Below are 11460 nucleotides of genomic sequence, written 5' to 3'. Positions count from 1 at the left end.
GCAGCGGGCGGGTGCTGCCGTCGGCGCGGGCTCCGCGCGGTGTCAGCGGCCCGGCGGAACAGTGGGGGAACGGGAGGACGGGGCCGGCGGGTGTGTGGGAATCACCTGGGGGGGGTCAGGTACTGGGGGGCTGCGCGTCCCTGCCCTTCCTAGCTCGGTGCGGTGCCGCAGACCGCCCCTTGTGTCACTGTCTCGTGTCCCTCGGCCGTGCCTGCGATCCTTAAGGCGGTCCTTAGATTTCCGTCGAGATCCCTCGTCGTGCCCTCATCCCACCGCTTGGACACGGCCGTGAGGAGACCCCCGCCCTTCGCACCGTAACGCCCATTGAGGACGGCGCTGCCTCTATGTGCGGCGCTCCCCGACAGTCGCTGGCCGTGCCCTCCGCCGGAGCTCCCCGCCCTGCCCGGGGCGCAGCCGGGACGCGCGTGTCCCTGCACAGCTCTGTGGGGCGAGCAGCTCGTGGGCACGTGCCCGTAATGCCTGTGACTTTGGTACGTGGGAGAGCCCCACAGAGCACTTGGCCCTCCCTTTGGGGCTGCGGGTGTCCTATGCTTTCCCCACCGATGGTACCCGATGTGCGCCCTGGGTGCAGTGTGCTCAGGGCCCATACCCATGCTTCAGCATCCCCGTGACTTTAAAGCCAACCATGGGACACAGCAGGGGCTCTGCAGGGAGCAGGCCGGGCGGGTTTGTGCCCCCGCCCCGACGCGAGGGCAGGAGGAGGTGCCCGGCCCCAGGTGGATCAAAGGGAGTCCCCGGGGAACGCGGGTGACTCAGGACTGTGGGACTCCTGGCGAGGCACTGAGTCAAAGGAGTTGGGGAGCATTGGGATATGGCCTTCTCGCTGGCTGGAAAGGGCCCTGGGAGTGGGAGGGTTTGATTTCTCTCCACACGCTAGAAAGGACACTGGGAATGTCACCCGTGGGCTGCATAGTGCTGACCCCTGGGTGTGGGGCTGGAGTTTGGCTGTGTTTCGGGGGAGGAAGGCTGCCTGGCAGCTCCCTGTCAGCTCACCCAGGTCTCTGTCCTTGGGGCATTTATTGTCCCCGGCTGCGTTATCTCTGCAAAAGCCCATCTGCAAGCAGGAACCCAAACACTGTCTCGTGCCGGCAACACACCAATGCTGTGCCTCTGCTGCTGGCAGGGGCTGTGGTGCAGCCTTACCCCTATGTGCCAGGGGTCTGGGAAGGACAGAGGACCTAGGGTGCTTGGGATGAGCAGCGAGGAGCATTTTTGATGCTGGGTCATGAGTGCTGTCTGCTGGGAGCAGTGATGGTTCCAGCCCTGGCAGTGACAGCCGGATGCATCCCTGTTGCTGAGCCCTGCACATTTTGTAATGTTTTGGGCTTATCTGAAGCGCCGACAGCCAAAGCCAAAGGAGCATGTGATGGTCTGTGGGCGCAGGAGGGAAATGTGCATCTCCCCTGCCCACTGAGCACGAGCAGTGTGCTATCAGACACATATGGGATGTGTTGGGCTTCATTCGCTGTCCTTCACCAGTCCCAAAACTGCTGGGTGAGAGCTTTCAGTGCGATGCCGCTTGTGATGGTGGAAAGGGGCCCAGGACTGGTGGCACAGCACATTGTGGGGCTTCGTGCAGTGGGGTGGGGTTGTGTGGACTCCCCCAGACAGTGAGGGATTTTGAAGGTCTCTGTGGTGCTGTCTGACCTTCTTGCTCATTTGGAGGTGTGTGGTGATGGTTTGTGGAGTGCTGATCTATTTTACCCCACATTCTGTAGTGTTTCTCCTTTGAGGAGGATGACCTGAACTTGTCGCTGGATACAGAAACCATCCCAGAGGCTGAGGAGATCCTGGGGACAATGCAGAACTACCTTGACTCCTCTGTCATCTCCATCATCGAGGACCTCTCCCTAAGCGAGGTGGGTCCCTGTGCATGGTGGTGGCCTGGGCCACTCTGGGGCCCTGCTGCCCCACAGCTGTGCCCTAGTGCCCTCTGAGCTAGCACCCGCTCTTCCTGCAGGGCAAGGTCTGCCTGGATGCACAGAATGAGCTGTCCCTGCTCACTGCCATCACGGAGATCCTGGACAGCACAGATGATGAGACCCTGTCCCCCTTCGACACCATTGTGGACACAGAGCTGCTGACCTCGCTGCGGGAGCGGGAGAACCCCTCGGTGAGTGATGGGGCCTCTCCTTCAACTTAAAATGCCCTTCTGAACCTTCACGTGTGGCGTTCGGTAGGATGGGGGATTCACAGGAGGCTCAGGACCTCTGTGCTGATCTGCACAGCCAGCCTGGGGTGAGGTGACAACATTGTTGGGAGCTCTGTACCTTCCATGCATCATCCTCCATCCATCTCTTCACCAGTTCCAGAAGTTTCTCAGCCTATCCCGGCCAGTTCTTGAGTGCAAGAGCCCTGCCTTGGAGCAGCCCAAGGGTCTCTGGTCCCTCAGCAGCGGTGGCAGCATAGCCGAAGCTGGGAAGGTGAGCAGGGAGAGCTGGAGGAGTGGTTCTGGGGTGGTGATGCCCCCAGTGCAGCTGGAAGAGAGCATCGCTAAGTGGTGGGAGCTGACATGAGCTCTGGTTTCCCCTTTCCAGACCGACGTGGATTTGGCCTGGGACTGCATTGCTCACGGCCTGGAGGACCCATCACCACCAAAGAAGCAAACCTGCAGCACCCCGCGGATGGAGAGGAAGCAGGGGCGGCCCCGTGCCCATGAGCAGCTCCCCCTGCAGCGTAGTGACGGGGAGGAGGAAGATGAGGAGGCTGCCTCCAGCCCAGAGCTGGACAGCAGCATGGAGGCTGCAGAGTTCTCCATGAATGTGCCTGAGGTGGTGGCGGAGGAGCACGAAGACCCCTGTGTCATCAACACAGGTGATGTGTCGCTGAGCGAGCTGGTGAAATCCATGCACCCCTACTGCCTGCCCACCTTCACTGTGTGTGTGGACCCCGAGAGCGAGCCCATGGCCAAGGAGCTACTGAGCGGCCCCGTTGTGCTGGAGATCGTACCCAGGGAGGGTGAGAACATGGAGATCCCCGTGGTGCTGCAGCCCCTGGCCCCCAACTTCCCTGACCTGGAACCCCAGCTACTGGGCACAGAGGGCAACGCGGAGTCAATCCCAGTGCACGGAGAGGAGCTGCCAGGAGATCCAGCACCTGAAACTGGAGTGGAGGAGGAGGAGAAACCACCTGGGCAGGAGCCCTCATGTGCAGCGCTGGACAGCAAGACTCCTATGGAGACTACAGTGAACAACAAGCGTGAGATTTGTGAGAAGGGACGTGGCCGTGAGAGAGCAAGGAAGAGTAGAAAAAAGAAAGTGGAGGAAGGTCCAAGTGAGGAGGGCCGGGCAGGCAGAGACTGCATGGCACACCGGGTGCACTCAGGCAGGTCACGGCGGGCAGCACGGCCCTCGCTGCAGGTCTCTGACTTCCTGGCACGGCAACTGGAGCAAGCACGGAAGGAGGGGCAGATGGAGCTGCATGCTGAGCGGGCACCACAGCCACGTGGCCGCCACCGGGGCACGGCAGGGGCCTCCCTGCCCACGAAGGAGCCCCCGGAGCTGCCAAAAGAGTTGGAGCCAGAAATGACAGACACAGTGCTGGAGAAGGGTGAGACTGCTGTGCCTGTGGAGAAAACCACAGAGGAGCCGCTAGCAGCAAGGCAACCCAGCCCGGTGGAGCAGGAGGACAAAGGGGCTGCACAGCCAGATGTTGAGATGCCAAAGCAGGATGTAGGCATGGAGCCCACCCAGAGCGTGCCCACAGCAGAGCCAAGTGAGACCCTGCCCAAGGAGGCCAAGCCCAAGGCCCTGAGCCTGAGGGAGTATCGCATGCGCATGCAGCACCGCCAGTCCAGCATGGGAAGCGGGAAGGAGGGCAAGAAGCAAGCAGCCAGCAAGTGGCCCAGTGTCCCTGAGCCTCCCACCGAGCTGGCAGACATTCCCTGTCTGATGGCACCTGCACGCCCATCCACCGAAACACGTAGGGCTCAGAAGAGCCTGGAGAAATCAGCCAGTTCCCCTGCTGGGCCTCCTCCTACCAACAAAGCACCTCTGGCTCCGGCTCCAGCACCAGCTCCTGCTCCAGCACCAGCTCCGGCACCTGCCTCAGCCCCACCACCTCCAGTGACACCAGTACCTTTTGTTGCACCTACCATGCCCCCAGCTGCTGGGACAGCTCCCCCTGGGATGCCACCACCGGCTACTACTGGTGCTTATGCCGTGTATCCATCTGTGCCTTCCTGGCCCTGCTTTGGTCCGCAGCCCCTGGGCTGCCATGCTCTGCCCCCACCGCCTGGCGCTGGGCCCCCCGGCACTTTCCACATGGTGCCCCACGCCTCCCGCCTCCACCCATGGCCCTGGCCCCCGCCGGCCCTGCCCCCCCCCCCACCTTTCATCCCCGGTGGCCCCTATGGCCCCGTGGGCTGGGCCCCCCCATCTTACTGGCCAGGCATCCCCATTCCACCACCTCCAGTGCCTCCTATGGCATACGGTGATCCTGCCCTGCAGGGTGCAGCGGCCTCTTCAGTCCCAGCTGGTGGCTGCCCCAGCACGGCCCTCCTGCATGGGCAGTCTCCCCCAGCCCTGGAGCTGCCAGCTATCCCTGTGCAGCCATCCCCAGGCAGTGAGATGGGGACTGCAGGCAGCCAGGCCAGACCAGGGGTCAGCAGGGTGTCAAATGCTAGGAGGCAGGCACGTTTGGTGGGGGAGAGTTCCTTCCCCAAGGTACCCTCGGCTCCGGCCCCCACCCAGCCACTAGAAACTCCATCAGGTGCTGCTGCTCAGCCTAGCATGATCCCTCCTGCTGCACCATCTCCAGCTGAGGCTGCTCCCACCCAACCCTTGGTGGAGCCCCCACCTGCAGCACCCATCCAGCTCTCGAAGGCCGCCCCGGCTCAAGTTCCTGCAGAGATGTCAGCTGCTGTTATCCCTGCTAGGGGGTCCCCTGGCACCTACCTTACAGAGGAGCCTGTGGGGCCAGCCAAGACCCCACTGGAGCCACCCAGCCACAAGCCGATCACCCAGGCTCTAGTACCACCACCAAAACCATGCCGGGAGAGCAGCAAGCCACCCACTGCACGGCCCTGGAGGCACCAACCACTCATCAGCCCTGCACAGCCCAGTGACAGCAACCAGGACATTGTGCAGGCCTTCATCAGTGAGATTGGTGAGTGGGGGATTGCGGGAAGTGCTTCCAGCTGCTGCCTTGCAGCAGGGTGAGGGTGGCAAGGCTGTGTCTGTGGGCTTGGACAGTGTGTTTGGCAATCTTGTAAATCCTCACTGCCTACAGCCTGGGCTTACTGTGCCTAAACTGGTCCTTTTGGGACTCCAGAGCTGGGTACTCCCGTCCCTGCTGTGGGAGGCACTGAAGCTACTGTAGCTTGAAGTGTGCCCAGGGGAAGAGGGTGGAGGCAAAACTGACCTGTACTCTCTCCTGGTCCAGGGATCGAAGCTGCCGACTTGTCCAGCCTGCTGGAGCAGTTTGAGAAATCCGAAGGTGAGGATGCAGCACGTTGTCCCCTGTAGGGTCCTCTGTGTCCTTGTGCTGCGTGTGCTCCTAAAGTGGTATTACCTTGTGTGGGTGCCATGTCCAGGGGCTTCTCTGCCTTTGTTTCCTTTCTGTCCTGAGTCAGTTGTTCAGAGATCTCTGGGGCAGCTGAGGAGATGGTGGTGGGAAGAAAAGTGGAAGAAAAGGCAAAAGCTCTACAGAGGGCCGGGATGCCTTGAAACCTCTTCCTCATGTTCACAGTCTGTCTGCTGCCCTCCAGCTCTGCTCTCACCCACCCACTCTCTTTTCAGCTAAGAAGGAGGAGGCTCCTGTTCAGTCCCCTGAGGAAAGGCGGCCAGCAAGGAGTGCTGGGTGAGTACAGGGTTCTCCATGTGCCTCAGCATGGAGCCCCGGGGCAGCCCTGGGCTGTTCAGTCCTGGCAGAGGGATGTAGGACTGGGATCTGCAAGGTCTGTCTTTGCAGCTCTTGGATATTGCGTGCCCCCTATTCAGGCAGCTTGGGTGGGTACGAGTGTCCCTGAGAGCAGAATCTGGAGGCAGCTGCTTCTTACAGAGCTCCTTTCCCCTTCTCAGGTCGGAGCCCCAGCCAGAGAGGAAGCCCCCGGACAGCCTACAGGCCTCGGAGTTGGCCAACGTGGCAGGTGATGCCCAGAAGCGGGGAGGGGAGCACCTGGAGTCTTATCGAGGGCTTTTGTGGGGCTGGGAGCTGCCTGGAGGGGAAACCAGGGCTTGAGGGGAGCTGGGAGCTTGGGTGAGGTCTCCAGCCAGGTGGACTGCAATGAGGGGTGTTCCCCTCTTTTTTTTCCATCAGGATCCCCCTCCTAACAGCTCTGTGCTACTCTTGCAGGGCTCACCCCCCCGGCGACCCCTCCCCACCAGCTCTGGAAGCCGCTGCCAACTGTCTCAATGCTGGCCAAGACCAAGTCACCCGTCTCGGCACTTCAGGAAGGGAGTCAGAGGACCACCAAGCTCACAAAAGCTAAACCCCTGCCCCAGAGCAAGCTCCAGGGGAGGAGCCCAGCACCTGGCAGCGCAGCCCCCAGCCACGTCTGCTCAGGTGACCATGACTACTGCATCCCACGCACGACACGCTTGGAGAACAGCAGCATCGCTGGCACGCAGCCCCCCGCCACTGAGAGCGGCTCCCGCTGGAACGTCAAACACCACCGGGACATCACCATCAAGCCCATCTCCTCCTTAACCAAACGGACGCTGGACCAGCCCAAGCCGGCCCCCGCCACTTCAGTGGGGCCCAGCCAGGAGTCCCCGGGGGCTGCCTGCCCAACCCCCCTGGATTATCGGACTAGCGTCCCCAGCAAGGCCATCACCGGGGGTGACAGCCCCGCCACCTCAGTGCTCCTATCCCCGGCCGCGTCTCCCTGCCGGGACCAGGAGGTGTGGACCCCTAGCACCCAGCCTGGCCGTGTCGCTGCCAAGAAGTCCCTGCGCTGCTACCGGAGACCGCAGGACTCGCCCAGCCCCTCTGCAGGCAGCTGGAGGGCCGGCCGCAGCCGGGCCAGCCGCTCCTTCAGTTCCAGCTCGGATGGAGCTAGCGAGTCTTCATCATCATCCTCATCCTCCCGATCCCGGTCACGGTCACTGTCCCCACCGCCCAAGCGGTGGCGAGGGTAAGTGGCAGAGTGCTGTCAGCGTGCTCTTTGGGTGTTGCCTGGTGGCTGATCTTTTGCAAAGGTGTTTCCCTGTGGTCCCTCCGAAGGAGTGAGCAGCTAAACAGTTAGAGGACTGGCTGAGTCCCCTCTCTGAGCAAGGCCTCCTTGTCCTTCCTGGAGCCCCACCATGTGCTAGCACGCATGCCAGCCCTTGGTTATGCCTTGGCTTTTGGGTGCTTTCTCTGGGATTAATGCAGGTGTTTGTACTGGTGCAGCCCTAAATGTAGGAATGAGATAAGCTGCAGGCACAGCAGGGAGCAACCCATCTGGGTTTGTTGTTCTGCTGCTTCCCCGCACTCCTTATTGAGGCATCTGCGGGGTAACTTTCTTTGGAGCCTTTGTGCGTCTGGGTGTTGCAAGGATGTGTCCCTGCCACTCAACCCAGCTGGGCTGGGACTCCCTCTGTCCTCTTTTCCTGAACATTGTACTGGCCAGTGTCCCCATGGATGATGCCAGCCTGACCTGCTGTCCCCCAGAAGCTGTGTGCCAGTCCCTGGGCTTGGGTCTTGGGTTTGTCAATGGCAGAGTCCAGCTGTGGGCAGTGTGTGCACCTTATTGCTGACTGGAGGCTGCGCAGCTTGGCCATGGAGGGTTTGGGGTGCTGCCCCTTTGCTTGGAGGCCAGGGGCTGTGGGCAGTGAAGCCCATAGTGGGTGAATGCCATGGCCCATGGTGTGTATGGTTGGAGGCACTTGGCTCTTGGCTGGGGTGGCTGCTGGATGCTATGCAGGTGCAGTGGCTCCGTTAGCATTGTGTGCCATGTAGAGTTCAGTGCAGCAGCTCCACATTCTCTGGATCCTTACCTGGCTGCAGCCATGCTGAATGGTTCCCATATACCCATATCTTGCTCTTCAGAGGTTGTGCGAAGAGATCCTACTCCGTTTAGGCTGTGGGGTTTGGAGCAGCACCTTTGTAGTGCCTTCGTTCTCCCTGGCAAACGTGGGCAGATGTTTCCATAGCCAGGCTCACCCTGAGGATACTGATAGGTCTTGTCTATGTGCCGTGCTGGGTGTTTTGGCAGAATGGAGCTCTCTTGCTTCCCGAGAGCCTCGTGGTGCTGGACACAGGTGCTGAGTTTTCTCTTTTTCCCTCCAGGTACCGCTCAAGATGTTCCCACAGCTCGTCTTCCCGCTCCAGCTGCGGGTCATGTGGCAGGTCCCGAGACAGGTCCTCCTCTTCCTCCTCCTCATCCTCCTACTCCTCCCGGTCCCCGTCCCGCAGGCAGTCCCGCTCCCGTTCGCCCTCTCCCTGCAGGAGGAGTAACAGACGGAGAAGGTGAGTGTGGTCCCTTTGACAGAACGCCTACTCCTCAGGTGTCTCCCTTGTGTCTTGCTCCTGGGATCACTCTCTTCCAACACCTTCCTCGACCCTATAGCTCACAAGTTTGTTTTCTGCTCTACAGATACAGTTACGATGCACAGGACCATTACCAAAGGCAGAGGATCCTCCAGAAGGAACGTGCAATAGTGAGTGGATTTAGGGAGTGGGTACGGTGGTGGTGGGTCAACGATTGTACTAGATGGTCTTAGAGGTCTTTTCCATCACTGATGATTCTATGAATGCTGGATGTGTTGTGGGGCTGGGAAGCTGGATTTGGGACTCCTTAGATCATTAGCTCACAGGACGGTGCCCCTGCCCACAGGAGGAGCGGCGAGTTGTGTTCATTGGCAAGATCCCCAGCAGGATGACGCGGTCAGAGCTGCGGCACCGCTTCTCGGTGTTTGGGGACATCGAGGAGTGCACCCTGCACTTCCGCTCCGAGGGGTAAGAGCTCTCCTTGGTCTTTCCCAGCTCCTCAAGAGGGTGGTGTGACCGTGTCCACGCTCATCTCCTTCTTGTTTCCAGGGACAACTATGGCTTTGTCACCTACCGCTATGCTGAGGAGGCCTTCGCTGCCATTGAGAGCGGGCACAAGCTGCGACGTCCAGATGAGCAGCCTTTTGATCTGTGCTTTGGTGGCCGCCGGCAGTTCTGCAGGAGGAACTATGCCGACCTGGGTGAGTTGCACCCTAGATCCCTTCCTTCCCACGTGCATTCGGCAGGTGGTTGGATTCCCCCCAGCCCCATCCCTCCCTGCATCCTCTCCCAGCCCAGCACTGATTTTGGATGTGGCTCAGGGCAGGCTCTCCCCATATCTTTTAGACTCCAACCGAGAGGATTTCGATCCAGCCCCTGTGAAGAGCAAGTTCGACTCGCTGGACTTCGACACGCTGCTGCGGCAGGCACAGCGCAGCCTGCGGAGGTAGCAGCAAGCACGGCGGAGCGCCCGCCCCCGCTTTTATACTCGAATACAAAAGACAAAAAAAGTATGGAGTGAAAGATGAGGTTTTTAAGAAAAAGAAAAAGGAAAAAAATTTGTTTTATAACCAGTATTTAAGGAGGACGGGCAGTTTTCCATCAACTGGAAGGGCCTAGGTGAGTGGCAGCCTCGGGCTTGCCGAGCCGTGTAATAAATGTGGATGCCCAAACCCAGCTCTGCCTTGTCTCCTCCTTGGTGTGGCCCCTTGAGTGCTCAAGGTGGGCAGGAGGCTCCTTGGGTCTGGCCCTGGGACAGGGAAGGGTATAGGTACTTCTTAACACCGTGCGCTCCTTGGGTTTGGGATGTCTGGGAAGCGGGGCAGGATGCCGAGGCACTCAAGTCCCTGTGTTAGCCCCTAAATGGCCTAACACGGGGTGAACAGGTTCTGTCTCTCACTGGCAATCTGTAGGTTTTGGGGCCACGTGCACCTCCCGTGGTGGCCACGCAGGGGCAGTACAAGATCCCCATCCACAGCTGCTCCAATGGGATATGGGAGCTGCAGCCCTCCACTGTGGCAGCAGCACTGGGGACCAGGTGTGCAAGGATGGTAATGTGTCCCCTTCCAGACTGCTGCTTGGTTCTGCTCCCGTTCACTGGAAGAGGGGTTTGACACCTTGTCCCTTGAAGTAGAGGCTGTGACTGCACCCTACAGGGGATGGGGGTGATGGGCAGAGCGCAAGATCACAAGATCTACCACTATGTGCATGGGCCTCTGGGAAGTGCAGTGATTTTGGAGAGGCAAAGCCTTGCTTCTGTCTGCATCCTGGTGGCATGAGCCCTGACTTAGCTCTGGGCAGGGCTCCTCCTCCTACCACAGGTATGTGAGGTGAGGCTCTGACGTGGTCTCCCACCCTGCCTGGCCCTGGACATTGCCCAGGGAAGAAATTGAGGAGTTGGCTGCATGCAGAGGGATGTCAATGGGAATGCAGCTCTACAGAGCCCTTGGCTGGGCCTTTGCACCCTGCTGAGTGAGATGCTCTATGGACACATCCAGATGTGTGTAACAGCCTTATGTGCTAGTGGCCAGGAGGGAATTGGCCGCCATGGTTGCCGGGCATTCAGGCAGCCCCATGAGCACAGCATCACCCTGCATGCACATCCCTGGGCTGCACGGTCCCCTCTCCCTGCTCCTGTGGCTGAGGGAAAGCAGTGGGTGTGAAAGCGTTTGTGTTGCCAAAAGAATTAACACCCTGCTGTTGTGCCCTATAAATCTTTCAAGTGCTGGAGGCTGGCTTTATCCTCCTGCGTTGCAGTTTAATGGTTTCCGTTCGCAGTAACCCGGCCCTGTGTTCTGGGGTTATTGATTTAAAGTCTGTTGTGGAGGCTGCGAGAGCTGCAGAAAGGTGCTTTCCTGCTGCCCAGCTGGTGGCAAAGGCTCCTCAGACAAGGTTATTTGGGGCCTTGGGGGGTGTGGGTTGCATAGGACCAGGTACCCACATCACCATGGGGGGGTGGGCAAGCTTGATAGGACCTGACTTGCGATGCTCAGCCTGAAAACACACAGACACCAACCACGCTGTGCAGAACCCCTCATGGTCTGCACTGGTTCCCTCCTCTGGGATCCCAGCCCTTGGGGTTCAGGCTGACTCCACTCCTCCAAGCTCAGAGGTTCCCCCAAGAACTGGAAGGGATGCTCATCTTGTTCTAAGACTTCAGCATCTCTGCTCTCCTACACCACTCACCCCAAATCCCCCTCTGGCCCTGGTGGACAGCCAGGAGTTGTGTGTGCTTTAAATCTGTGCAGCTGAGAGGTTCATTTCCATGCCCCTTCCTATAGCTGCTTTGCAGACACCCCGTGTCCTTTTTCTCACATTGGGATTGTTCTCCAGGGCCATCCCATAAGCAATTGTGTGTAAGGATGCAATGGATGTGTTGTAGGTGCCTCTAAACTGAATGCCTGCTCCAGCCACTAACCAGTTATTACTAATTCTTCCTGAGTCCTCCTATAGAAAAGTCTGCAGCTGTAATGTCCCAGGAAGCAAGGAGCAAGTGGCCATCAGATCTGCCGTCAGGTGGTAGCAAGG

At 59.7% G+C, this 11460-nt stretch overlaps 1 protein-coding gene across 1 annotated transcript; it reads left to right on the top strand.

Annotated features, from left to right (window-relative positions):
- Window positions 1-122: 122 nt before the first annotated feature.
- Window positions 123-9609, top strand: PPRC1 (PPARG related coactivator 1). The gene is made up of 13 exons (XM_010714615.3): window positions 123-1880; window positions 1982-2134; window positions 2328-2444; window positions 2559-5127; window positions 5404-5457; window positions 5760-5820; window positions 6042-6109; window positions 6316-7096; window positions 8233-8412; window positions 8540-8603; window positions 8780-8901; window positions 8983-9134; window positions 9280-9609. The coding sequence occupies exons 1-13, from the start codon at window positions 1821-1823 to the stop codon at window positions 9381-9383; spliced, it is 4485 nt and encodes a 1494-aa protein (XP_010712917.1). The 5' UTR covers window positions 123-1820; the 3' UTR covers window positions 9384-9609.
- The last annotated feature ends 1851 nt before the right edge of the window (window positions 9610-11460 follow it).

This window comes from Meleagris gallopavo, chromosome 8 (assembly GCF_000146605.3).
Source record: "Meleagris gallopavo isolate NT-WF06-2002-E0010 breed Aviagen turkey brand Nicholas breeding stock chromosome 8, Turkey_5.1, whole genome shotgun sequence".
Classification (NCBI taxonomy): Eukaryota; Metazoa; Chordata; class Aves; order Galliformes; family Phasianidae; genus Meleagris; species Meleagris gallopavo.
Note: the sequence above shows the minus strand (reverse complement) of the source record. Positions and strands in the feature narration are given on the sequence as shown.